General features: G+C 51.9%; 1 protein-coding gene across 1 annotated transcript in view; it reads right to left on the bottom strand.

The window, feature by feature from the left end:
- Nucleotides 1-2,883: 2,883 nt before the first annotated feature.
- Pde4a (phosphodiesterase 4A) overlaps nucleotides 2,884-27,910 on the bottom strand; it is a 36,284-nt gene continuing 11,257 nt past the window's right edge. Inside the window, 15 exon segments of the mRNA XM_015489008.2 lie at nucleotides 2,884-3,212; nucleotides 3,214-3,695; nucleotides 4,809-4,991; nucleotides 5,381-5,503; nucleotides 5,712-5,866; nucleotides 6,061-6,160; nucleotides 6,484-6,648; nucleotides 6,747-6,845; nucleotides 7,778-7,998; nucleotides 9,832-9,925; nucleotides 13,417-13,529; nucleotides 13,708-13,757; nucleotides 14,501-14,571; nucleotides 14,667-14,703; nucleotides 15,379-15,570. Coding sequence (XP_015344494.1) covers nucleotides 3,035-3,212; nucleotides 3,214-3,695; nucleotides 4,809-4,991; nucleotides 5,381-5,503; nucleotides 5,712-5,866; nucleotides 6,061-6,160; nucleotides 6,484-6,648; nucleotides 6,747-6,845; nucleotides 7,778-7,998; nucleotides 9,832-9,925; nucleotides 13,417-13,529; nucleotides 13,708-13,757; nucleotides 14,501-14,571; nucleotides 14,667-14,703; nucleotides 15,379-15,570 — 2,263 coding nt within the window. The 3' untranslated portion in view covers nucleotides 2,884-3,034.

Genomic DNA, 27,910 nt, shown 5'->3' with positions numbered 1-27,910 from the left:
AATTGCTTCCAGGACCCTGATGGACACCGAAATCTGCAGATACTCAAGACCCTTATGTAAAATCACACACACAGTATTTGCACACAATCTACACACGCCCTCCATAGACTCTGTCATCTGTCCATATCAACACCTACACAGCAAAGGCTGTGTACATAGCTGTTATTCTACATTGTTTGGAGAACAATGCCATAAAAACAAAGTCTATGCATATTCAGTACAGATTTTTGTTTCCCAGTACCAGAAGGACCCCAGTGGTGCTCTAACTCTGAGCTACCCAGACATTTTTTTTTTTAAGAGAGAGTGAGAGAGGAAGGGAGAGAAAGAGAGAGAATTTTTTAAATATTCATTTTTTAGTTATCGGCGGACACAACATCTTTGTTTGTATGTGGTGCTGAGGATCGAACCCGTGCCACAGGCATGCCAGGTGAGCGCGCTACCGCTTGAGCCACATCCCCAGCCCCTACCCAGACATTTTTGAGGCAGAATCTCACTCAGTTGCTCAGGCTGTTCTTGAACTTGTGATCCTTCTGCCTCAGCCTCCTGCATAGCTGAGATTACATCCATTTTTATTTTTGTGGTGCTGGGGATGGAACCCAAGTCATCGCACGTGCTAAGCAAGTGCTTTACCACTGAGGTCCCCCACTTTTTTTTTTTTTCACTGTGAAGGGAACCAACATTAAAATGGACAGGATGCTGGGACTTTCATAGGTATACATTCATTCATACTTATTCATCAAATTTATTAGCGCAGCAGAATCTGGCCTGAGATCTTTTCTTAGTAGCCAGTGGTGGGGTTGTCTCCTTAAGGTCCCCTTGGAATTTTAGGGATGACTGCTGGGTACCAGAAGAACCCAAGCACTGTGTTCTACTCGCTCTGAGTGAGAAAAGTGGGGCTTACCCAGTTCTGTTGACTTTTAATGACTTCGTGGTTGGTGGTGGCTGGTGTGTGGATCACAGTAGAGTGCTTGCCTTGCATGCACCAAGACGGGGTTGAATCCCAGCCCCAGGGCCAGGAAGACTTCTTAGTTTGAACTTGTGTTGTCTGGGGCCAACCTGGCTGAGTTCTATGCACAGTTCCATCTATTCACAATGTTCCACCTGCTCAGGGAGGGGTGGGAATAGGACCCATCATCTCCACAAACCAAGGGAGGCATGTCAACAAAGATGGGGAATGAAGCCACATCAGCCAGGAACATTGATGAAAGTCTCAGTTTAATTGGTGACAAGATCGAATGATCGATCATCCATCAATGGGCTGACAGACTGATCATCAAAGGGGACAACACGCCAGCAGCTCACAGGGGCCCTGCACCCACCCTGGGGAGAGGATCCCTGACTGGGTTGGGGGTCTCTTACCAGTCACCCCTGCTCCTGGGGAAGGGGCAGGGGGCAGGCTCTGCCCAGCCCTTGCCCCCTATGATGACACAACTTCCCATAAAACTGCAGAGTGCACCCTTGCCCGGGATTATGGTACAGTATGTATAATACAGCAGGGTGGGGACTTCTCCCTCGGGAGCCCCTGCCCCACTTTCCTGACTGGGTCAGTCAGGGAAGGGCGAGTTTATTTTCCCTTTTTGCCTTTGTAGAATAATTTACAAACCAACCTTACAGTATATACAAAAAAAAAAAAAAAAGAAAAGAAAGAAAAAAGGGGGGCGGGGAGGGGAAGGGAGGGGAAGGCCCATTCTGGTCACCGGCTGGGACAAACTACTTTCACTACAAAAATGAACCCTGTTAAGCATTATGGAGCAGGGGGAAATGGGTGGACAGACAGATGGAAGGCTGGAGAAGTGGGGGCTACAGTACCATGTGCTCAGAATTGGGGGGACAGGCAATGAATGAGATAGGCCCCTGCCCCATCTGGCTGCAAAACCAGATTGAAGAACATAGAGGGGGAGGGGTGGGGTCCTTCCTTTCCAACAGTCCCCCATGGCTTGGAAAAAAAAATGGCCTTGCATCTGTCTGTCATATTGCTCAGGGATTAGATAGGGGAAGAGGTCTGGCAAGGTAGAGGGACAAAGGAGAAAATCCTTTGGTGCCAGGGTGGGAAGGGTTGCCCAGGATGGGGGATGTGGGTATATACCATTATTGCTTCCTCCTAGGGCAAAAGGTGAGGGGCTCGAGTCAGAGTGTGGAAGTGGAAGGGGGTCAGGAGGACGCTGAGGGGGTGGAGTGTCTGTGGGCCTGGGATGGGGACTCTGGGCCTGGCCCCACCCCACCCACAGAGCAGGTAGGCGGGGAGCCACTGTGACCCTGTCTGCTATGGCCACAGGAATCATTAAGGCAGAAACAAGAGGAGAAGCAGCTGGAAGGAGGGTGTGTGTGTGTGTGTGTGTGTGTGTGTGCATGTGTGCGTGTGTCTTCAAGTCTCGGGCAGAGCTGGCGGTGTGGCAACACCACCCTATAGTCAGCAGCTGTGCTGACCCCTCTGTGTGTGGCTGGACTTGTGCAGAATGAGTGGAAGACTTGCGATGGGGCAGTGAGTGGCTCCCACAGCGACACCCCTACCCCTGGCCCTGCCCAGAATGGCTATTCCCTGCTGGGTTCTAGAGACCCTCCAAAACTCCAAAGAAAAGCCCAGGAAGGGCCCGGTGCCTGTGCTTGGGTCTAAGTGGAGAAGCCCAAGGGGCCGGAAGACTGAGCCTGGGACTGGGGTGGGGCGGGAGGCGGGCAGGGGCTTGAAGGCGAAGGGAGAAACCAGGAATGGGGGCGTCTACAGTTGCTGTGTTTCATCCTTTTTTTTTTTTTCTTCTTTTTTTGTTCTTTTTTCTAAAAATGTTACCATTAAAATTCAAAAAATAAAATCCCTTCTGGGACCTCAGCCCCTCGTTCCCCAGCCCCCATGTCCAAAAAAAGGCCCCATGGGTGGGGGCAGGGGGAAAGGGGAAAAAAAGAAAAGAGAAAACCCCCCACTTTTCTGTTTTCTTTTTTCTCAGGAGGGCCAAGAGTCTTTGAGGCAACGGAGGAGGTGGTTGCAGGAAGATGGGGGTGAGAGCGGACAGGGAGGGCCACAGGGTCAGGGGGCTGGGGCTCAGGTACGGTCTCCACCTGACCCCCACCCACCCAGAGCCGGGAGGATGGGGGGGTCCTCCCCTGGTGTCCCGGTACAGGCACAGCAGGGCCTCTTGGCAGCCTGATAGTCTCTTTGGGCCCCCACCTCGGCCGCCGGGGAGGGGAGGCCCGGGAGGCCCGGGGCCTCTTCTGGGGGTCCTCAAGGCAGGCAGAAGGGGGCTTTTAAGAGACAGGGCAGAAGAGCTGCAGCAGCTTACAGCATCCACGGATTCCTCTCGGAACCCAGCTCCATCCTGAGTCACAGGTGCATCCCGCGCTGAGTCTGCGCCCTGCGTCAAACATGCTTCTACCACTGCCTCCAAGCGCGATTCCTGTCCCTGGGCCGTGGATGACCCCTCAGCTGGGGATACAGCCTGGGCCACAGACAATCCCTGCGTTTCCAATGCCTCCTCCTCCTCTTCCTCCTCCAGCGTCAGCTCAAACTGGAACTTATCCGGGGGGGCTGGATGGCCCAACCCTGCGGGCTCCTCCTCAGGTGGTGGTGACGGGCTCTGTCGAATGGCACTGTAGTACCAGTCCCGGTTGTCCTCCAATGTGTCCAGGATCTCCTGGGCATCTGGGTGGACGAGGTCTGCCCACGTCTCCCATAGTGGGTGCACAATGTAGTCAATGAAACCCACCTGGGGGAGGGAAGAGGTAGAAACAGGTGGCCCTTGAGGCAGATGGCACCACCGTGTGGTGAGAGCTAAGAAAATCAAAAACATTTGACCTAGCAATTTTGCTTCCCCAAACCCTTGCACAAGCAAGAAATTAAAACCACAGGAGATATAAACGGAAACTGGATATAAATGAAACACTTCCATATACACATCAATTGGGGGTTGAACCCAGGGGCGCTTATCCACTGAGACACATCCCCAGCCCTTTTTTGTATTTTATTTAGGGACAGGGTCTCCCTATCTCCCTGCCTCAGCCCTGAGCTATTGGGATTGTAGGCACGTGCCACCTTGCCTGGCTGGTATGTCTTTGAGAGAGAGATTAACAGATTGATTTTACACCACCAGGCCCATGGGGCGAGGCCTGGAGGCATTTTTGGTTGTTATATGTGGAGGGTGGGGTCGATGTGCTCTGGTAGAAACCAGGGATGCTACTAAATATCCCATGATGCCCAAGGCAGCCTCCACCACCAAGGATTGAGAAGCCCAGGTTGAAAAGGACAGACACACCAGCTGGGGTTTCGCCAAAGAGAGCAAAGTGAGAAATGCTCCCGTCACATACTGGCCGCGAGCCTTCACCAGTCCGTGTTCTGTCTCCCTCCACCACCAATCACCTCTAAACCCACTGAGACGGTACTGGTGGGGTTTCAGGGAAACTGAGGCAGAACCGGCATCAGGTCTGTATGCAAGAGTCAGGTAAGAAGCATGGCTGGGGCTGGGCTGGGGCTCAGCGGGAGAGCATTTGCCCAGCATGCGTGAGGCACTGGGTTCGATTCTCAGCACCACATAGAAATAAATAAAGTTCCCTCAACAACTAAAAAAATATTAACACGAAAAGCAGGCGGACTGAGGTTCTGGCGGATGCTGTCAATCGGCTGGCAATGCCTGAGAGCATGTGACTGCAGGGGCTCAAGTCGCCCTGCAGCGGGGCAAACATGGCCCATTTCCCATCAAGGGAGAAAAGGAAAAGGAGAAATACTTGACGTCACGGCCTCCCTCCCGGATGTGAGAGCTTCAAGCCAAGAGCGGAGGGGGAGGCCTGGCCTGGCCCCTGTCCTCACTGCCCTCAGCACGCACCTGAGACTTCTCCACGGAGGCTGTGTGCTTGTCACACATGGGGCTGATCTCCATGCCCCGCTCGCGCTCGCGGTCACCCTGTTGGAAGAACTCGGCCATGATGCGGTCCGTCCACTGGCGGTACAGCCCCAGTGGCTTGGTGGGGTTGCTGAGGTCTGCACAGTGCACCATATTGCGAAGGACCTGCATGGGGGAGGGGACCCATTAGAGCCCCTGCCCCATGTCAGTCTGGAGAGGGGCCCTGGTGCAGGCACAGGGAGAAAAGGTGGGGAGAGGAGGAAGAGAAGTGGAGGGAAAGGTGTGGGAGGGATGGAGAGAGGTGGGGCAGGAGCAGGGAGAGGGAAGGAGGAGCCGGTGCAGGAGAGCGGTGCAGGTGATGAGGAGAGAGGGGAGGAAAGGGGCCCGGGAAGGAGAGGCGGGGTTGGAAAAGACAGATGGACAGAGAGAAAAAGAAACAGACGACGGGTGGCACAGGAGAAGGGGGCTGAGGCTAAGGCAGGGGCAGCTACCCAGACCTAAAGGGCTGGGGGAGTAGAAGGGTCCAGTCTCCTTGTAAGGTGGTTGTGGGGCACCTGGATGCGGTCGGCGTAGTTGTCCAGCAGGAGAACCCCTGAGCTGGTCACTTTCTTAGTTTCCACCATGGTTTTTAGATCAGCCAGGAGCGTCATGTGCTTGGACATGTCTGTGGCCAGCACCTGTGGGGCAAGGGGGCGTCACAGGGGCCGCCAACGCCCACCAGCTGCCCACTGGACCCGCCCAGGCCTTGGCCGTTTTCCCTCTGCAGAACCCTAAGGCTCAGACCAGGTTTCAGGAGGTTCGTCTGAGACTCAGACCCCTCCTCACCAGAGCCCACACCTCAAAGGCTTCCTTTCCCACTCTGTCCCCACACCCCGCCCTGCCCACCATGTCGATGACCATCTTGCGCAGGCTCTGCCGCTGGCGCTTGCTGAGGTTCTGGAAGATGTCACAGTTCTCCTCCTGTAGCAGCTTGAAGCCCACAGCCAGGTGGTGGTTCTCGAGCACCGACTCGTCATTGTACATGAGTGCCAGCTCCGAATCTGCAGCCAGGCCAGAGAGGTCAGCGAAGGGAAGCATGGGTGCCACCCTGCCTTGTGCCCAGATGGCCCTGGTTCAGCTCAGCGGGCACTGCCTCCAGAGGGCCAGCCCAGCGCCCCCGTCTAGCCAGTTCCACTTCCATTTGGTCCCGTCCTGCTCCCAGCCCAGCTGTCTCCGCCCCAGGAGGGCCACTCACTGGTGTTGATGAGGAACTGGTTGGAGACCCCAGGGTGGTCGACATCATGGATGGCAGCTGCAAACAGGGCTGCGAGAATCTCTAGGTCAGTGAACACCGCCTGGGGGCAGGGAGATGGGGGCAGAGGGACCGAGATTAGAATGAAGGGGATGAGCGACAGGACAAGAAAGGGACAGGGGGTCAGAGGGAGATGGGAGTCAAGAAAGATGAGGGTCAGAGAGGAGGATGAGGGTTAGAGAGGAACAGAGTCAGAGAGAGACGAAGGTCAGGGGACAGGGTGGAAACAGTAACCAGGGCTGGGGCTCGAGTTCAGGTGGTAGGGTGCCTGCCTGGCGTGCGTAAGGCCCTGGCACCACTAAGAAAGAAATGGAAAACCAGAGGGAAACAGGGACCTGGGAGATGGGGGAGGTGGCAGGTTCTCACATCCAGGGCAGGCGTGGCCAGCAGCACGTGGGTGGACTGCAGCACGTCAGCTGCATGCAGGCTGTTGTGGTAGGCCACGTCGGCGTGGTAGTGGTCCTCCAGAGTCAGCATGTAGGTCACCATTGTGTCCACGGGGATGTGGAATTTCTTCAGCAGGTCCCGCTCCTGGGGGCGGGCAGGGGCAGGGCGATGACCCCTGCCGGCCCGGAGCACCTTGTCTTGTGCCCCTCACAGCCCGGCCCACTCCCCACTGCCCCCATCACCTGGAATATCGTGTACATGATACAGCTGAGCGAGCGGCCTCCGGCATAGTCGGACACGCAAAAGATGTTCAGGCCCCACTTGCTCAAGTTCTCAAGTTCCTAGTGGAGATGGAGGTTGGCGGTCAGGAGCCTGCCAGGTCCAAGGCCCTGAGACCCTTTCCTAGGAACAATGAACCCTGGTCTAAAGGAAGCACCTTCCCTGTCACAGAGTGGCCAGGAGCACAGAGTTTAACCCACCCACTGTTTCTGAAGTGCTTATTATCCACCAAACACCATCGGCAGTTGAGGGAAACCGAGGTGTGACTTCTCTACGATCGTGTGGCTCACAGTGCCAAGGCCAAGATGATGGGAACCCAGCTCAGTCTCTAAGCTAAACTGCTTGGGAGTCCCCCACCTTGAGGTGGAGGAGGAAGGGACACTGGCTCATTTTCTGTCTACCCAGCCTCTAGAACAATCCTGATGCACAGTAGGTGCTCAAGAACCCCAAGGTGACTGAATGGTGAGCACACAGCACGCCAATGGCAACCTCAAAGAGGGTCAGGATAAACATCACCAGAGCGAGCCACTAAGGGTTCTGGAAGCGGCAGAAGACAAAGCCAGTTCTTGCCTGTAGTAGACACACTTGGGGCCCTGTCCAGATCCATGCCACTGTCCCCCAGCTGCTAGGGAGTGTTGCTTGCTGTGTGGCTTATGGTTGACCCTTTCTCTAGAAAACTGCTCTTGCCCCCAGGGAGGGGGTGATGCCATCCATCCCTGTAGGCAGCCCTTAGCCAACAGCTGATTCAGGGCTCTGAAGGCCCAGGGCATGGAGTCAGGGTGGGCTCAACTCCACCAAGCTGCCTCCTCAGAGCGCCCTGTGGACGGAGGCTGAGGCCACCTCTGCGCTCCTCCTTTCTGCCCTCTCCATCCTTTCTTGAGGTCATTCATCATCTCAGGCTCTGCTTCCAGGGACCCTGGCTTAAGATATGACCCCACACGGAGTCCTTCTTTGGGCATCTAGAGGCCTCTGTCCCCACTGAGCCCCCACCCACTTGGGCCAGAAGGTCCTCTTGGTCAGTCTTCACCCCAAAGCGTGGGATGCTAGTGTTCGGACTCCTGCTGTGCATCAGCTTCTTCACGCCCGTGATCTGTGACATGGGCTGGAACTGTGACCCCAGGGGCAGGGGCTGCTGGGAGGGTCTCTGTCGCGGCGCTTCCTGGGGTTCTCGCTCTTTCATTGTGGGTGACGGAATCTCCACTTCATTTTGTTTGTCTGCAGAAGATGGGGGACAGGCATGACCAGACCTCCTGGGGAGGCACCTCACCCCACCCCATGTCCTCAGAAGCCTCACCCAAAAGAGTAAAAGCCTTCTGGGTGTCAGGCTGATGGGCACTCGGGGGCTGAATACCACAGGGGCTACAAGAATCCTTTTGGGAAGTGGTGGGCTGGGTCAGGGGCCCTGGCGCTGGCCCAGGGCTATGGGGTGTCCCCAACTCAATTGCTAGGTTTGGTCTCCAGGTAGTGTGAGAAGTCAGGAAGTGGGGTGAGTTCCCGAGGGAGAGCCACTGCCTGCTCTGGATACTCAGGGAAGCTTCTCAGCCAGGGAAGACACCCCCATGGTGGCTGAGCGCAGTGGTGGGAGGGGGCATCACTGGGAGGGAGGAGGGAAAGGGAATCTCTGGCTCCATGGTCCCCTTGGCAACCACCTGCCTGGGGGCCAGTCCCAGGGGACCTCCTAAGCTTTCAAAGCCTTCCAGAGCCTGGCCAGGGACACCTATTGTGACCTGAGACCTCCAGTCAATGACAGAACCTGATGGGGTCATCTGCATGCCAAGCTCCCATTGGCAGGATCCTCAGAACTCTGAGGCATGCCACACGCTCACTGGCAGACATTCCAGAATTCTGAACCCTTTTTTGAGCTGGAGGTATCTTCTGAATTTGGAGTTGGGTGAAACATTGTGAGAATGAAATTATCCTGAGTGTGCAGGAATCTCCTTAGTTTGAGGGCCTTTGGGTTCAGAAGTCAGAAGGGGTTTGAGCTCCCCATGAGCTTAAGGGTTCCAATGAACCCTTATGTTTTTTTTTAATATTTATTTTTCAGTTTTCGGTGGACACAACATCTTTATTTTATTTGTATGTGGTGCTGAGGACCGAACCTAGCACCCCCCGCATGCCAGGTGAGCGCGTTACTGCTTGAGTCACATCCCCAGCCCCAAACCCTTATGTTTGGGGATCCCTTACAGGTTTATTTTACCTCTGACCTACATTCCCAGACCTTCTTATTTTTATTTTTTATTTTGAAACAGGGCCTCACTAAATTGCTGAGGCTGGCCTTGAATTTATGAATCTCAGCCTTGAACTCAGGCCTCAGCCTCCCAAGTCACTGGGGTTACAGTGTGTGCCACCGTACCCAGCTCCTTACAGATCTTCTGAAGTTTGGAGATATAAGGTTTGGGAGGATCTACTGAATTTGGAAGGATGGCCAAATCAAATTGGAAGAATCTATTGAATTCAGAGGTTTTTCAGCTTGAAGATTTTTTTGGCGGGGGAGTACTTTTAGAGTTCTGAAGCTCAGAGGTTCCTTAAGTTTGAGAACTTACTGAGTTTGGGAAACTCTTGATTTTGGGGGGTCTTCTAAATTTGGGATGTTTAATCCAAGTTTGTAGGTTCTGTTGATTTTCCCCTCTTTTTTATTACTTTTTATTCCAATTTGTTATATATGATCTATTGACTTTTAAAGTTTAGAAATTCTATTTGAATTTGAGCAGGGGGCGTGAATATTCTCTTGGGTTTTAGAGTTTGAGAATTCCACTGGGTTCCACTGAGTTTGGAGGGGCTTAGAGATTTTTTGGTGCTGAGGATGAGACCTGGGGCTTTGCATATGCTGACCACTGAGCTATTCTCCTAGCCCCCCAAGATATTCTCATTCGTGGTTTCCACAGAAGTTGTGGTCCCACTAATTTAGGGGCCTCATGAGTGTGGGAGCTCTTAAGCATAGTGACTTTGACCTTTGAGGAGTTAAGGGGCAGGGTCAACATCAACAGGGTTGGGCCAGCCCCTCCAGCCCAGATGTCCCCCCTGTTCCACATGCTGCCCTTCACTCACCCAGGAATGTGGTGGAAATGTACTCTGAGACCTGGTTTCCTGACCTGCTCATTTCTGACAGGTGTGTGAGTTCTCGGTTCAGCATCCTCTTGAACTAAGGTGAAGGAGCCAAGAAGGAAGGGGTGATAGGGTGTCATTGCTGCGGGTGCTGTGTGTGTGCCAGCCCTCCCACAAATTCCTGAAGACCCCAGGAGCCCCTCCTATTTCACGCCTCAGACCTCTACCAGGCTGCTAGAGGGGAGGGGGTCAGCCTTTCCTCTCCTCCCAGCTCTGAATGGGGGACCCAGGCCCAGGAGGGTGGTGCTGATATCAGCATAATCCTCTCTGCTTGAGGAAAGAGGGGCTCCCCTTCCAGTCCCCTCCCAAAGAGGAGCCAGAGGGGCACCTGTGGAAGGGAGGGGCTCCTGCCTAACAGGGAACCAATGGGGTACTAGGAGAATCCCGTCACCATGGTGATGGGAGTCTCCTTAGCAACTCCCTCTCCAACCAGCTGCTAGCAGGGGAAAGGGGGGCAAGCCAGAAGCCCCTTAACCCTTGCCTTCCCACAGACACCCCTGGCCCAGGTCTCGTCAGACACAGACCCCAGTTCTAATCCCTGTGGGATCCCTGTCCTCAGTCCCAGCCAAGACTGGAAGGAGGAACGTAGTGCCCAGTCCTCAGGGAAGAGGTCTGGCCAGGGCATGGGAGAATGATTAGCTAAAGAAACCCCAGCTCGGTCACCCAGGGAAGAAGGAGAGGGGTTCCCATCATAGCCCTCTCCCCAACCCCAGAGAGGTGAAGAGATGCACAGCTAAATGCAGCATACCCAAAACGGGGCTTGGGGGCCCCACCTGGTCCCCCCATGCTACTTCACACAGGCCTCTGCTGTGACATTGTGCATGGAGGAGAAAGGGCATCGGCTCCCCGCCCCCAAGCTCTGCCAAAGCATCCCTGAATCAGGAGCAGACTCTGTCCAGCAAGGCAAGGGGAACGCCAGGCAGGAAGGGTGGCCCACACTGGGGCAGGGTGGTCACTTCTCCCAGTGCTGACCAGAGACCCCGGACACAATAACACACACGCGCGCACGCACACACACAAATATCTCTCACAACTGCACAGCGTCCCAGACTGCCCCCGTCCTACACAGCGTCACAAAGCCCAGACAGGCAAATCAAGGGGCACATCCAATAAGGCAGTCAGTGATATTTGGGGTCACATGCCCTAGAAACATCAGGTAGCTATGGCTCATGAATATGGTCCAACACACGACATCACAGTCAGAGCCATGGGACTGCAGACAGGGAAACACCATGACCCAGGCAGGACACACACCACTGCAGACACATATACATCCAGATAATGCCACAGTCACACCCAGTGAGAGATCCGCTCTCCCAAGGGAGGCCACACACCCCCAGCCACCTGCCATCCACGCCCAGTCCTGGGTCACACTAGAGACAGTCACAAGCCTTCAGGTCTGGGCCACACATGTGCACAGCTGTACACACAGCCCATCCAGGGGGCCAGAGGGTCCAAGGTGGAAGGTCTCCTTCCCACCCTCCACCCTGCGTTCCCCTACCTGGTCCCACCAGCCCACCAGCCATGGCTTGGAGCAGGTCTCGCAGAAGAAATCAACCAGGGGCATCTTGGAGCCTGAGCCCCGCTCGGGGCTGCCGCACACAGAGGCTGAGCTTGGTGAGTCCTGGGCTGAACAGCCAAGGGGGGGGGTGCTGGGCAGGGGGGGCAGTGGAAGAGGGAGCCGCGGAGGGGCCTGGGCCGGCCCAGCAGGGCTGGGGGCTCCCTTCCCCTCCGCGCTCCCTGTGGCAGCCCTGGTTACATGGTCTGCCTGCCACTGGCCCTGATGGGCCCCCCTGCGGCAGTGGCTGGAGGCAGCGGGGGGCCCCTGCCCATGGGGGGGTGCCGGGCCAGGGTCCCGGGAGGAGGCTGCGGAGGCTTGGGGCTCTGTGTGTGCACCGTGTGCGTGCGCTCACTGCAGCACTGGCAGGCTGCATGCGGAGTCAGGTGGTGCTGGGGGTGGGGGGGCGTTAAAGGGGCACCAGAGCCCACGGGCCTCAGCCAGGACTTGGGGAGGGAAGCAGGACACAGCTCTTCCACGTACACACCCCGAGACAGAAACACACACCTGGACACACAGACACACAAATGCCCCGAGACACACCTTCCACAGACACTACCACACACCCCAGGCACTTGCCACATGGACACCCAAAGGCCCTCAGTCCTACACATACATGACACACATGTGCACGCAGAGGAGACAGTCAACTCTGACGCCCAACACGTTCATAGGTGTAGAACGGAGCACATGGACACACCCCTTCCAAGAACGGAGACTCACACTCAGGAGACACAACCCTAGGGACAGACACCCAGATACTAGATATACTTATAGCCACACACTCAACACACCCACAGACACACATTTCAACAAACATAAACAGCCATATGTCCTTGGACAAAATCATACCCTGACAAATCCATAAGGGGATGTTCACACTCTCACCCAGAGATGTCCAAATACACACACCCCTTCACGGAACATCCACATACCCCTACCCAGAGACACAGTCACATTCTCAGTTGCCTGACCCCCCCCTCAGGGACACAATCACCCTCACATTCACACTTTTCCAGACGAGCGTCCACCCACAGACATGTGCGCTCCCCAGCGAACACCTGCCTGCACACTCACTTCCTGAAAGGCACCGCCCACGAGGGCTGCCACCACGCTGCAGCACTCCAGGAGGCATCATTCATACTGTCTGCTCTCTGAATGGCGCCCCCTGGGGATGTGCAGTGGGCACAGCTACAGGGAATGCTTGCCCCCTCCCCTGCAGCACTGCAAACACAGTCACACTTAGAGAGACAGCTTAACCAACGCATATCTGCATGGCCTAAGTGTCACACAGCCCCACATAATCACCCGTGCACACCCAGACACCCCTCAGAACAGACTCCAAACTTGGAGCCAACAAATCAACAACTACCCAGACCCTTATCCACACACACAGCTGCAGACAGTACAAGTATACAACACCCCCAAGACAGGTAAGTCACTACGGACAGATGTAAAACCAGACCCCCACACAAACACACCAGGTTCTGCCATCCCTGGGAAAAGTCAGAATCTACAGGAACTGCAGGCCTTCCAACTACCACCCAAGGGCTGACTCCACCTAAAGATGGGCCATCCCCTAAGTCCTTACCCAGCCCTGCCCTCACCTGCCTCGCCTAGAGGTTGAGCCCGCCCACTGACTCTACTAGAGGTTGGCCCCGCCCAAACATGAGTCCTTGGTCCCACTCCACAAACCCTACCAAGGAGTTGGCACCACCCCTGCCATCCACGTTGCTGTTGGTACCACCCAGAGGCCCTGCCCACGGCTTGGCCCTTGGGCCAATTCCACAGGCTTACATAGGTATTGGCCCCGCCTACTTCCCCCATCAACTACCTGGCCCCACCTCAGACTCCACCCCCACCAGATCCACCCAGGGATTCGCCCTACCCCACCAGCATCCCCTAATTGTGAGCCACACCCACCAGCCCCGCCCCGGCCTCCAGCCCCCACCACCAACCCTGTGGCCTACCTTGTGCGAAGCCATCTCGCTGACAGAGCGGTAGGTCTGCATGGTCTCCAGCTGCTCCAGGCACCAGTCCAGCTCCTCCAAAGTTTCCCGGGCCAACTGCTGACACGTCTCTTCTAAGAAGGGGCACCCAGGATGGTGACTGAGAGGTCCGCAGGCAGAGCCCCAGCCCACAGTGACAGGGGTTTGCCAGGTGGGTGGGGTGCCAGGGAAAGGGTGAGGCAGCCACCAGGGCTGAGGCACCTCCACTGGGGCAGCAAGATGGGCCCTTTCCCACCCCCTAAGCTTAGCTACCTGACAGTGTGGCCTTGCAGACGGGGGTTGGGCCTCCCAGCGGGGATCGCCTGTAAAGAAATGGGGCTCCAAAGTCACCGTGGGACTCTCGGATCCTTGCCTCCCTCTCTCCATAAATAAGGCCAGTTTTCCTGTTTCCCAGTGCTCACTGCATCCAAACGTGCTGCCATGCACATGGCCTGCAGCCTCTCAGTGAGGCCCATGAGAACCCATTTTTCAGAAAAAATTTTTCAGGTAAAACTGGCTTCTTCAAGGCACATGGCTGATCAGCAGTAGGATCAGGTACTTGGCTCCTTTGGATACCCTTCTCAACTTCCCCAATCCTCTGAGGAAGGCTCTGTCCCCAACCCCTAGAGCAACTGGCAATTCTGAGCTAGACCCACCTCCCCAAAATAATAAGAACTGCTCCTATTTATTGGGCACTTACTATGTACAGAGCAATATTCTTGTACTTTCTATACATCATCTTCTGGACTCTTCACAACAGATAGCTATCGGAAGCACTACTGTAATTCCCACGTTACAAAAGGGAAAGGAAGGGACCACAAGAAGCCATTTGCCCAGCAGGTGAGGCTATGGCCTCACCACCATGCATGCAGACATCCAGTCTGTATTTATAAGTTTGTGTCTTAGGCACTTCAACTTCAATAACTCTGGCTCCAAAGAAATTGTTACATGACCAGACTTTCAGAGAAGTCAAGTGCCTGCCTGAGGTCACACAGCAGGGCTGATAACTGAACTCACTATGCTTAACCCTCATGATCATGGGTGCTGGGGCCCAGCTTCAACGTACTTGTTGCTGGGAATAGGTACATTGGTCAGGAGCGAGAAGTTGCTTCGAACACTGCGAAGACTGGCGAGTACCTGGAATGGGGGTGGCAGTAAGTAGAGGTGTCTACCTGGAGGGGCAGCTGGGGCTGAGCCCCTTCCCCAGTTGTGGAGGGGTGCGGGGGTCTCACCTGGGCAAATGGCGTAACAATGAGGTCCTCAGCATGCCTGTGATAAAAGATAGTGGCAGGTTAGAGATCCCCAGAGAAGCAATTCTCTGGGGAGGACATTGTGGGAGCTGGATGGAGGGAGGCTGGGGGCAGGGAGTGGGGAGAGGCCACTTACAGCACCCAAGGGTGAACATGCTGCCAGGGCTGGTCCTGAAGGAAACCACTGGGGAGGGGGTGCAGACAAAGGGAGGGGGGCGGGAAGTGGATATGCCAGAGGGGAGTGCTGGGAGGGAGGGGTTGGTGGAGGAAGCACAGGAACAGGGTATGGGGCTGTGGTGGGCACCTGAAGGGAAAGGGAAGTCTGGCGGGAGATCTGGAGGGCTCCATCTCAACAGGGGCTCAAGGGAAGTGGCGCTGGCTTGGGGTAGCTGGGGGACATCAGAATAGGGCCAAGTAGTGGGGCTTCCTCCCTGGAGGGACAGTTCCCGTAGAGCCTGGCCCAGAACAGGCGATGGTAAGAGAGGGCTTGGTAGGTCCGGAGAGTAAGGCTGAGCCCTTTATAGGGGACAGAGCCTATTAGACATAGGACAGGGGCTGCTGACTCTGCCCTAGGGAGGGCAGGTATGGGGGGGTTGACCAAGGTGGGGATGGGTGTCCCCATGCCCTGCTGGGAAGGACAGCTTGTGGCAGGGCCAGGCCCGGAGGAGTGGCAGGTGGGGGGAGGGGTGCTCACGCCTCGCTGGTGACTGATGAGTTCCGGGACATGGTCTTGGGTGACATGTCATAGTCGCTGTCAGAGCGGTAGAGGAAGGATTCCCGGCGCTGGCTGGTGGCTGCCCCAGCATGCAGCACGAGCCCTGGGCTCGCCTGCGAGTCCAGGGGGCTGCGGCCAGGTGATGGCGTTGGGCCATTTTCTCCCTCGAAGCTGCAGGAAACGGGTGGGAAGAAGATCAGGAGGTTGAGATGGTGTTGAGGAGTTCAAGAGGAAGAGAGACCAAGGGAGTTTCTGGAAAGATTGGGGGATCGTGTGCGGGATGCTAAAGAGAGACAGGAGTCCCCAAATAGACTGGAGACAGGGAGCTGCAGTCTCCGGACTGTTGCTGGGTACTTCTGGTGCCATTGCAGGGACCGAGAACACTCTGGACCAGAAGTCTAGGGTCATCCTTGCCTTTGCTCTGCCCTGCAAATCAGCCTGTCTGCCAGGATCTTTCCAAATCTGTCCACTTCCCTCCCCCCATTTTTTCTTTTTAAATATTTTTAGTTGTAGATGGACATAATGCCTTTATTATATTTAATTTTACGTGGTACTGGGGACTGAACCCATGTGCTAGGCTAGCGCCCTACCACTGAGCCCCAGCCCCTCCCCTCCCCTTTCTTCCAGCACCTCCCTTCTTTGGACTGGACAGGTGTGTTCTCAACAGCCCTGGTCTCCAGCTCCTTGCTGTCCACACTCTATTCCTCCAGCAGCCACCAGAGGGAGCGAATGAGCACCTGAATCAGACCCAGTCATTCTGGCTCAGAACTTTCTATAGCTCCCACTTCATGCAGAACAAAAAGCTAAAATCCTCACTGCAGCCCACAGGTCCTGCTCTGTGACCTCCGGCTTTGCACCTCATCTGCTCTACTCCACCCACAATGGCATCCTCCTTGCTCCTGACCAATGTGCAGAAGAGGTCAACCCCTGCCTTGATATTTTCTATTTTTCTTCCTTTGAAACCATATGGATGTGGTGGCGCACATCCATAATCCTAGTGACTTGGGAAGCCGAGGCAGGAGGATTGCAAGTTCAAAGCCAGACACAGCAACTTAGCAAGTAGCTTAGTGAGACCCTGTCACAAAATAAAAAATAAAAAGGGCTGGGGATGTGGCTCAGTGGTTAAGTGCCCCAGGTTCAATCCCTGGTACCAAAAACAAAAACACCCCCCTCCCCTAAAAAACAAAAACAAACAAACAAAAAAAACTCATGGAGAACAAAAACCACACAATTTGCCTGGAATAATTTGTATCTTACATTCCTTTTTCACTGTTAGCCTGCCCTTCTCAACCTTTGCAGAGCAAGGGTTTTGGTCTGTTTTTCTCACCACTGCATCCCTAGAACGAGAACAAAGCCTAGTGCTGTTCAGCCATCCATAGTAATCAACATGGTGGATGTTCAATAAATGTTTGTTGAATTAATCATTAAACATATTAATGAAACATATTCAACGTTTTTTGTTGTTGTTTATTTTTTTTGTTTCTGGCAGTACTGGGCGTTGAACCCAGAGGCACTCTACCGCTGAGCTATACCGAAATCTTTTTATTTGTTTGTTTTTTTTTAATTTTGAGACAGGGTCTCATGAAGTTGCTGAGGCTGGCCTCAAACTTATGATCTTCCTGCCTCAGCCTCCTGAGTCACTGGGATTCCAGGTGTGCGGCATAGCACCTGGCAACATATGAATGAATACATGAGTGGATTGTGCCATGCTGTGGTCAGGACAGGTCGCTCTGAGGAGGTGACAGCTCAGCAGGGCCTAAGGATGAGAAGCCAGCTATGAGTCAGAAGTGGGAGAAAGCACTCCAGGCAGAGGAAGGGGGGGGCGGGTAAAGGTCCTCAAGCAGGAATCCTTGTTTTATTGGTTTGTGAAGCCAGGGGATTGAACCCAGGCCTTGCTCATGCTAGGCAAGCACTCTGCCCCTGAGCTAATCCCCAGCACTTTTTCAATTTATTTATTTGTTTGTTTGTTTATTTATCTATTTATTTTTGAGAACTCTTTAGTTGTCCAAGGCTGGCCTCAAACTCTCAATCCTCCTACCATCTCCTGTATAGCTGGGATTACAGGTGTACGCTGCTCCGCCTGACAGGATTTGTTTTTTGTTCAAAGACCAGCAAGGAAGCTGGTGTGGCTGGAGTAGAGTTACAGGACAGAGACAAAGACATAGCTACGGGGCAGGCAGGTGGGGAGCAATGAGACGATGAGACAGAGACCCCCCAATGAATCAGGAAGACCCCAGGCTGCGCCATATCTCAGTTGTATAAGACTGGGGCAGGGACAATGCACCAGTTCCCTTATCCACAAAAGGAGTCAGCACCTTCCCTGGGTCATTGAAGTTACCAGCATTAACACAAAACAATGCCTGGCATGGAGCTCAAGAAAGATGGACAATTGTGAGTCTATCAGTCTCAGATAAAGCACCTGGGGCTGGACTCAGCCAAGATAGTTGATACGAAGAGCTGAGGATGACAGGGCAAGTCGTGCACCTACAGCTTGCACCTTGTGCTGTGTGACCTCAGGAAAGTTGCTGCTCTGTCTGTCATTCCATTGTGAAGGCAAGGGGGTTAGACTGGTCAGTGGAATTCAGACTATATTCTGAGTGGGAGTAAAGTGGACAGGAGAGAGAACAGAATATGTACTAGGGGTCAGCATAGGTTGTTGTTGGAATGGGTCTTCTGTTAAGAAATAAGTGAAATACCCTAGACCAAGACAGCAATATTGGTTTCTGTATACTGAGTTGGTTTTTTTTTTGTGTGTGGGCTAGCCCGGGGGCTCATTTTATAGATGAAGAAACTGAGGCTCAGGCTGGAGAACAGGTAGTTCTGGGTCACACAGCAAGATTATGGCAAGATCAGAATTTGTACCCAGACTAAAATCCCCACAATCCTCTGCCTCCTCTACTCAGTAGAGGCCATGTCCCTGGGCACCAGGCAGCCAATGTAAAAAGAAAAGTGAGGATGGGTCCTTGATCAGCCAGAAAGTAGCTCAGTAGTAGAGCATCCATGGGTTCAATCCCCAGTACTGGGAAAGAAAAAAAGACTTCAGATTCACTGTGAAACTTCAGCTCTGCAAGATACTCTCAAGAGAGTAAAAGGTAAGTTATAGACTAGCAGAAAAGTAGGAAGACCTTTGCTGTGTCAGATGTCAGAATATGCTTTGAGTGGTGCACCCCTGTAATTTCAGTGGCTGGGGAGACTGAGGCAGGAGGATCGCAAGTTCAAAACCAGCCTCAGCAACAGTGAGGCGCTAAGCAACTCAGTGAGACCCTCTTTCTACATAAAATACAAAATGGGGCTGGGGATGTAGCTAGGTGGTCGAGTGCCTCTGAGTTCAATCCCCAGTACTCCCCCACCAAAAAAGTGTCCTCCAGAGGTTCATGAGTTGAAAGTTTGGTCCTCAGTGTAGAGGTGTTAAGAGGTAGGGCCTAAGGCCATCCATATTGGGGTTCCATCTGTTCCCCTCAAGAGTTCTATTTCTATCTTTTGTGTGTGTATGTGGTGCTGGGGATTGAACCAGGGCCTTGTGCACGGGAAGCAGGAGATGTAGCCCCAGCCCTCTGTTTCTATCTTCACACGTGAGTGAATCCTACTCCTTTCCCTCTTGCAAAACAAAACAAAACAAAACAAAAGAGATGGGACCTAGGGCCCTGTTGTAGGAGCCAGCCGTGGGCTGGGGTGTGGCTTGGTGGTAGGGTGCTTGCCTTGCTGCACAGGCCCTGGGTTTTAGCCCCAGCAGCAAACAGAACATGGATGACCTCTTCACACCTACCAGGAGGGCTAAAACAGACGGCAAACACAACTGGCAATGCCAATGGTGCGGAGCCACTAGACCCCATTACATTGATGGTGGGAATGCTAGGTGGCCTAGCCACGTGTGAAGACAGTTTATCAGAGTTTGTTTGTTTGTTTTTTCTAGCACTGGGAATTGAACCCAGGGCCTTGCACATGCTAGGCAAGTGCTCTACCACTGAGCTGCATCCCCAGCTCTTTTTATGTATTTCTTTATTTTGAGACAGGATCTCACTAAGTTGCTGAAGGCTGGCCTCAAACTTGTGATCTTCCTGCCTCAACCTCCCAAGCAGCTGGGATTACAGGTGTGCACCACTGTGTCTGGCTGGTTTGTTATTTTTTAAACATACATGTGCCAACAAATCTACTTCTATATATTTACCAAAATAAATGAAAATCTGTCTGCCCCCAAACCTGCACACACACGTTTATAGCAGCTTTGTATGTAACCACCAAATATGAAGCTGAACTGTCCAGCAAGTGGTGAATGAAAAAGCTGCAGCAGATTTATACCACAGAGTGCTATTCAACAATAACAAAAGGACTACTAATACATAAAGTCAGTAATTGAGCCAAACGGTAGGATACAAAGACAGGGATGAGGCCAAACCCAGGGCCCTGCGCAGGCTAGGCCAGCGCTCTGCCACTGAGCTAAATCCCCAGCCCTACGTTGTTTCTACACACTAATAAGGAACAGTCTTAAAAGGAAACACAATTCTATTTACAGTAACATCAAACTAATAAAATACTTACGAATAAGTTTATCAGAAGAGGCAAAAGATGTGTATACTGAAAACTACAAAATATTGCTGAAAGAACACCCCCCCACACACACACTACTGGGAATTGAACCCAGGGACGCTCTACAACTGAGCCACATCCCCAGCCCTGAGTCTCACTAAGTTGCCCAGGCTGTCCTGGAACTTGTGATCCTCCTGTCTCAGCCTCCAAAGTAGCTAGGATTACACGCTTTAACCACCATGCCCAGCTATTACTGAAAGAAATTAAAGAAGACTTCAGTAGGAAGTCATCCCATGTTAGTGATTAGAAGACAACACGGTTAAGATAAACACTAACCAAAGCAATTTATAGATTCAATCTGATTCCTATTAGATCCCCAAAAACCTTTTTTTTTTTTTTTTTTGTAGAAATAGAAAAACTCATCTCTTTTTTGTTCTTTTCTTGGTGTGTGGGGGGGTACTGGGTTTTGAACTCAGGGGCACTCAGCCACTGAGCCACATCCCCAGCCCTATTATGTATTTATTTAGAGACGGGGTCTCACTGAGTTGCTTAGTACCTCCCTTTTGCCAGGGCTGGCTCTGAACTTGCAAACCTCCTGCCTCAGCCTCCCAAGCCTCTGGGATCACAAGTGTGTGCCACTGCACCCAGTGAAAAACTCATCTTAAAATTCACACAGAATTTCAGGGGGCCCTAAATAGCCAAAACAGTCTTGAAATAAGAGAACAAAGTTGGAGGACTCCTGCTTCCTGATTTCAAAATGACTGTACCACAAAACTATAGTAATGCTGACAGTGGTACTGGCAATAAAGACATAAAGACCAATGAAATAGACTAACGGGCCCTGAAACAAGCTCTTGCACATATGGTTAAATGATCTTTTAATGAAACCATTCAATGGAGAAAAGAGTCTTTTCAACAGTGGTGACTGGAAAACTGGATATCCACACACACACACACAAAAAAAGGAGTTGACCCTTAGCTTATATCATGAACAAAAATGAACTCAAAATGGATGAAATACTTAAATGTAAATGCTGAAACTATAAAACTCTTAGAAGCTTTATGACATTGGTCAGGTGCAAAGGCACATGACTGTAATCTCAACTACTTGGGAAGCTGAGGTAAAAAGACTAAGTTCAAAGCCAACCTGGGTAATTTAGGGAGATCCTATCTCAAAAAATAAAAAGCGCTGGGGATGTAGCTGAATGCTAAAGTGCCGCTGGTTTGAATCCCCAGTACTGAATTAAAAAAAAAAAAATTTAAAGATTTATGACAGGGGCTGTGGCTGTGGCTCAGTGGTAGAGTGCTCGCCTAGCATGCATGAGGCACTGGATTCGATCCTCAGCACCACATAAAGGTAAAATAAAGATATTGTGTTCACCTAAAATTTAAAAATAAATTTAAAAAAAAAGCCTTATGACATTGGATTTGGCAATGGTTTCTTGCAATGAGACCAAAAGCACAGGCAACAAAAGAATAAATTGGACTTCAACAGAATTAAAAACTTCCGTGAATAAAAGGACAGAATGGAGAAAAATGTTACAAACCATATATCTGATAAGAGATGAATATCTACAATATATAAAGAACTACTACAACAACAAAAACTTACACAATCCAATTTAGAAGTAGGCAAAGGAGACAGGCCTAGTGGTGCAGGCCTATAATTCCAGTGGCTTGGGAGGCTGAGACAGGAGGATCACAAGTTCAAAGCCAGCTTCAGCAACAGCAAGGCCCTAAGCAACTCAGTGAGACCCTGTATCTAAATAAAATACAAAATAGGGCTGGGGATGTGGCTCAGTGGTCAAGCAAGTGCCCCTGAGTTCAATCCCCAGTATCAAAAAACAAAAACAAAAAAAACCTTGAATAGATATTTCTCCAGAAAAAACAAGTGAAAAGATGCTCAACTCCATCAGCCATCAGGAAAATGCAAGTCAAGACAATGGGACGCTACTTCACACCCATTAGATGGCTTCTGTAGGCTTTGTCTTTAAAGATGTTGGGGATTTCTCTGTTCTCTGTAAGCAGAATGTATTTTGAGGGCTCCTGAGCCACTATCTTTCCTGGATGTTACTTGCAACTGGCCTTTACCCCTGGCCTGTTCTCCCTTGTCCCCATTTCATGCAGCTGATTTCTTTATTCTAAGAGAAGGGTCTAGGGGACCAAGTGGGCACTACTCCCTCCATCCACCCCATGTCTGGCCTCTGGCTAGCCTCCTGGGTCTCTGATCTGAGCTTCAGAGAAGGACCTTGTTAAGAGTCTTGATGGTGCCCTACGTTTGCTCACTCTTCCCATCCCTAAGGTCGCCCACCTCCTGTCTTACCTGGAGTGCCCCAGCCAGTGCCACTTACACAACCAGCTTCAGCCCATGCTGCTCTGCTCTGCCTTCCCAAGCAATACACCTTCCACCAGTTATTGAGAGCAACTAAACTCAAATCAAAAGTATTTTTAAGCTGGGTGCGGTGGCGCATGTCTATAATCCCAGTGACTCGGGAGGCTGAAGCAGGAGGACTGCAAATTCAAGCCAGCCTCAGCAATTCAGCATGGCCCTGAGTCATGACACCCTGTCTCAAAATAAAAAATAAAAATGGCTGGGGATGTAGTTCAGTGGCTAAGCGCCCCTGGGTTAATCCCTGGTGCACCCCAAAAAACTGTATTTTTAAGGGCCACACATAGCTCAGTGGTAGAGTTCTTGCCTAACAACATCTTTATGCTTGAGGTCACACACACACACACACATACACTCACACACACACAATTGTGAATAAAAACATTGTAAATACCATATCTGACAAAGGGTTAATATTCCAGATTATAAATTATTTCTAAAACTCAACAACAAAAACTCCATTCAAAGATGGCATAAGCCAGGTGCAGTGGCACAGGCCTGTAATCCCAGCAGCTCAGGAGGCTGAGACAGGAGGGTTGCAAGTTTAAGACCAGCCTCAACAACTCAGTGAGACCCCAAACAATTTAGTGAGACCCTGTCTCAAAATAAAAAACAATAAGGGCTGGGGATGCAGCTCAGTGGTAAATTACACCTGGGTTAAACCCTCAATGCCCCCCTCAAAAAGGCATAAGAGAAAGACAGTAGAATGAATCGGACGTAACTTTCTATGTTCAAATATGAATACACCACCAGTGAAACTCCACATCATGTACAACAGCAAGAATGAGATCCCAGTTAGAAAAAGATACACTCCATGTATGCATAACATGTCAAAACACACTTTACTGACATGTATACCTAAGAAGAACAAACAAACAAACAAAAGGCATTGGCTTGAATAGACATTTTTCCTAAAGATGTGCTCATGGCCAACAAACACAGGAAAAGATACTCAACATCACTAGCCATTAGGGAAATGCTGATCAAAACCACAACGTAAACTGGGCTCAGCGGCAGGTGCCTGTGGTCCCTGATAATGGGGAGGCCAAGGCAGGAGGACATCGGGGCCAGCCTGGACAACACAGCACGATCCCATCTCAAAAACAAAATAACCCCACAATGTGACTCCATTTGAATGGCTCTTATTCAAACAAAAACAAAAAACAGAAAATGACAAGGTTGGTGAGGATTTGGACAAATGGGAATCACTGTGCTCCTCTGGAGAGAATGTCAAATGGTGCAGCCGCTGTGAAAAACAACTAAAGTTAGATTACTGCACAACCCAGCGACACCACATCTAGGGAGAGTCCCCAAAGAACTGAAAGCAGGGATTCAAAAAGAATCAGGTGCACACATGGTCATAGCAGCACTCTTCACAAGAGCCAAAGGGTAGAAACTGCCCAAATGTCCATCAAGGGATGAATGAAAAATCAAATGTGCCACATCCATGCAATGGAATGTTATTCAGCCTTATAAAGGCTGGGCCTGTATCCCAGGAGGCCGAGGTAGGAGGGTCCCAAGTTCAAGACCAGCCTGGGCAACTTAATAGGATCTTGTCTCAAAATTTACAAAAAGAAATGAAATTGTGATACATGGCAAGACATGGATGCCTTGAAAACATTATGCTAAGTGAAATAAACCGGTCACCAAAGGACAAATATTGTCAACCGCACTTATATGACACTCTTAGAATAATCAAGTTCATAGAGAAAGTGGAATGGTGGTTGCCAGGGCCGGGGGAGACAGGGGACATGGAAGGTCAGAGTTTGTAGTTTCAGTGTGGGAAGAAGAAAAGTTCTGGAGATGGATGGTGGCAACAGCTGCACGAGAGAGGACGCCAATCACCTGCTCATTAAAAAGGGTTAAAACGGGGGCTGGAGTTGTGGCTCAGTAGTAGAGCACTTGCCTGGCATGTGTGAGGCCCTGGATTTGATCCTCAGCACCACATATGAATAAATAAATGAAATAAAAGATCCACTTACAACTAAAAAATATTAAAAACATAAAAAAAAAAGGGCTGGTGGGGGCTGGGGTTGTGGCTCATTGGTAGAGCACTTGCCTAGCACATGTGAGGAACTGGGTTCTATTCTCAGCACCACATAAAATAAATTAACGATACTGAGCCCATTTGCAACTAAATGTGTGTGTGTGTGTGTGTGTATAATTTTTTTTTTAAAAGGGCTGGTGATGTTGCTCAGTGGTTAAGTGACCCTGGGTTCAATCCCTGCTACCAAAAAAAAAAAAAAAAGAATGAAAAAAAAGGGGGGGGGGCTGGGCTGTGAGTATAGCTGGTTAGCAGAGCAAATGCCTAGCATACATGAAGTCCTAGGATTGATCATCACCACAAAAACTTAAAAAGGGAAAACACCCTCAAGGAGGAATACTCATAGATCATTACTGTGGCCTTCGAGGATGATGCCCATTATTATCAATATGTAGGAGGTGACAGGTCATATCCTTTCAGGGACATAGTGCAGGCTGAGTATCCCTTACCAGCCACTGTCATATCCCTTATATTTTGAAGCCAGAAATGTTTCAGAATTCAGACTTTTTTTGGATTTTGGAATATTCACACATACCTAAGAAGCTGTCCTGGGGAGGGAACCCAAGCCTAAACACAGAATTCATATATGTTTCATATATACTTTACATACACAGCATGAAGGTCATTTTATATGTTTTATAAATTTTGTACATGAAATAGTTTCATGATGTAAAATTTTCTACTTGTGGTATGTCAGCAAACAGCTTTGAATTCTGGAGACTTTCAGATTTCAGAGTTTTGGATTAGGGAGATTCAAACTGCACTGAGAAGACACTTCTTTTTAAAATTATTATTTTTAATTTTTTTAATTGTTAATGAGACCTTGATTTTATTTATAGGTGGTGCTGAGAATCGAATCCAGTGTCTCACACATGCTAGGCGAGCGCTCTACCACTGAACCACCCCCAGCCCCAAGAAGACACTTAAGTTCTTGCTGGTGCCTGGCACCATCAAAGCACTTTGTATACATTTATTTCTGCCACCAGTTCTTGAGGTGGGTCCTGTTAACTTCCTGTTCAATGAGGAAACTGAGGAACAAAGGGATGGTCAGAGGTTGGTGACCTCACATCCAGAGAACTATGTCCTGTCTCCTGAGGCCTAATCTGCAGTACTGGGCCCTGATAAGTACCACCAGGCAAGGGAGAGGAACATAGCTACACAGAGGCCCCCATCCCTCTACCAGGAACCTAAGCTGCAGCCCAAGAGGGTGCTCAGCTAGCATAGAGGTGGCAAATACACCTGCCCCAGGAGACTCTGCTCACGTAAGCAAGAGCCCAGAGGCCTGGATGGGAAGAGGATGCTCCCCAGGGCTTAGATGTTTGTACTTCAAGAGTGGATGTCTCTTGGGCTAGGGCAGCAAAGGGGAGGGGATTGTTGAACTGCAGCCTGGGGGTGGGGAGCTCTGCTATCCCAGGGAATCAGATCCCTGGACTTTCCTGGCCTGCCACTGACTGCTCATGGTGGCCCAAAGTCAGCCAGAGATGTCTCAATGGAACCCAAAGTCACCACTACGCTCAGGGGCCATTGGCAATAAACCAACATCATAGCCACAGCAGAGCCACACACCCCGGCACTCCATCAGTGGTCAAAGACTGGCCTGCTTTTCCTTCAGTAGGCTGACCACCTGGCACTCTCCAGTGACCATGCCACCTGCCTCCACCTCTGTGGGGCCCCCAAGCCTGCCTACTGGGTTCCTGGGACATTAAATTAAGCCTCTAGAAGACCATAAGTCCAGGAGCAGATCTTGGCCTGAGGGAGTTGGGCTGTGGGATGGTGGGAAATAAACAGGCTAGAGGTGGTGCTGGGCAAGGGGGACATGTCACAGCTGGGAAGGACTATAATAAACATGAATATAAACAACCGCAGTCGAAAGCCCAGGGCCAGGCACTGTGCTGTGCCCCATTTTCATGACAAAGAAATTGTGGCACAGAAAGGTAGAATATGGACTTGAACCCAGGTAGTCGGCCTACCAAATTGCTGATAAATCACAATCAGTGGGTGTCTGTCTCCCCCCAGGACAGACAAGGAAGGCAGGCCTGGTGTCTCCCTGGGCCTGCCCCTCTCCACCTGACTGCTTGCAGGAGGTGCCAGGCAGCCTTTATGGAATGGCCTGGCATTTGCTCTGTGAAGGTCACAGGGAGGTTGATGGCGGGTGCTGGCGTGTGTCTGCCAGACGGGTGCATGGTGCCAGCTGACACGGCTGTTTGTGGGGCTGTGTGTGGAATGAGTGTCAGTGTGTATATCAGTCTGGGGAGGAGGAGGGGGAGGTCTGTGTGCACACAGGTGTCTATGTGGAATTGTGCATCTGTGTGTGTGTGCGTGTGTGCATGGGGTTGGGTGTTCATGGGTGTCTACCTCTTTGGGTTTCTGAGTCTTGTGACCTCATGAGTGGTGCCACACGGATGCTGTGACTGTGTGGGTATGAGGCACATGTGGAAAATCAGCCTGCAGGAACTTGTGTAGGGTCCGGGGCTTGTGTTTAAGTGACAGTGTCTTCCTGGGGAATGCAGTGTGTACAGGACTGTTGGAGGCGTGAGCAAGAGTTGCTGTGGTTTGTGTGTCACCTGTGTGTGGCTGTGGGTCACTTGAGGGTTCTCTTGGTGCCCTGACTAGCCAGGAGACCCACACCTAGTATAGTAAACACAGGGTGACCCCGAATGCCCTGCGTGTGGGTGTGTCTGTGTGTTTCTGAGTTCGGCTGTGTGTCCCCACGCTGGAGACTGTGTGGTGTCCAGGTATCTGAAAGGGTTGGTGCTGGGTGGCAAGGACAAGTCTAGAAAATCCAGAGAACTTAAAAGGCCACTTCCTGGCCCCAGCTCTACCCAGCGTATTCTAAATAACCTCCAGGCATCCAGGAACCTCCCCTCCCCACCCCCGCTGCTCCAGCTTGGTTTTCAGCCTGGCAGCCCCGTAAGAAGGAGGGGGTAAGGCTGGAGACACAGCAGCATAGGGCCTGAGGGACCTGGCTCCAGGCCAGTGGCCTGGGAGTGGAGCCCAGGTGACGCTAGACACCCATATTTGCTGCCAGGGTGAATGCCAGAATCCCAGGTTTGGGGGCACAAAGAGGGTGCAGCGATTCGACTTTGGACAAGTAGGAATGCGCAGGATCAGGCACCAGCTTTGGGGGCCACCACCTTCGGGAAGCCCTCGGTAGCACTTGTATCTTTAGGGAGAGGGAAGGAGGTGGGACCCCGACCAGATCCTGGAAGCCACCACATAGGGGACTCCCCCAAATCACACTCGGGGGACCCCTTTCCCAGCACAGCCAGAGCCCTCAGGTCGCAAAGAATGCTACTGGCCACGGGCCACCCACCTGACAGATCTACCCGGCGGGTGCTGATGAGTATCTTCATCGCTGAAGAAGTGGGTCAGGGACTCAGAGCTGGGGGGCAGTGCCAGGGCAGGGGGCCGGGGCCGGGCCCGGGGCGCTGCACTGGAGCGCATGAGAGCCAAGAGCCGTCGGGGCTAGCATGGGGACGGCTGCCCAGTGGTGTGCCGCGCACAGCTCGCCAGGTCCGCGCACAGCTCGCCAGGTCCGAGGTGTCTGCGGC

This window comes from Marmota marmota, unplaced genomic scaffold (genome assembly GCF_001458135.2).
Source record: "Marmota marmota marmota unplaced genomic scaffold, marMar, whole genome shotgun sequence".
Lineage (NCBI taxonomy): Eukaryota > Metazoa > Chordata > Mammalia > Rodentia > Sciuridae > Marmota > Marmota marmota.
The sequence above is the reverse complement of the archived record's forward strand: the minus strand, read 5'-3'. Positions and strand labels throughout refer to the sequence as shown.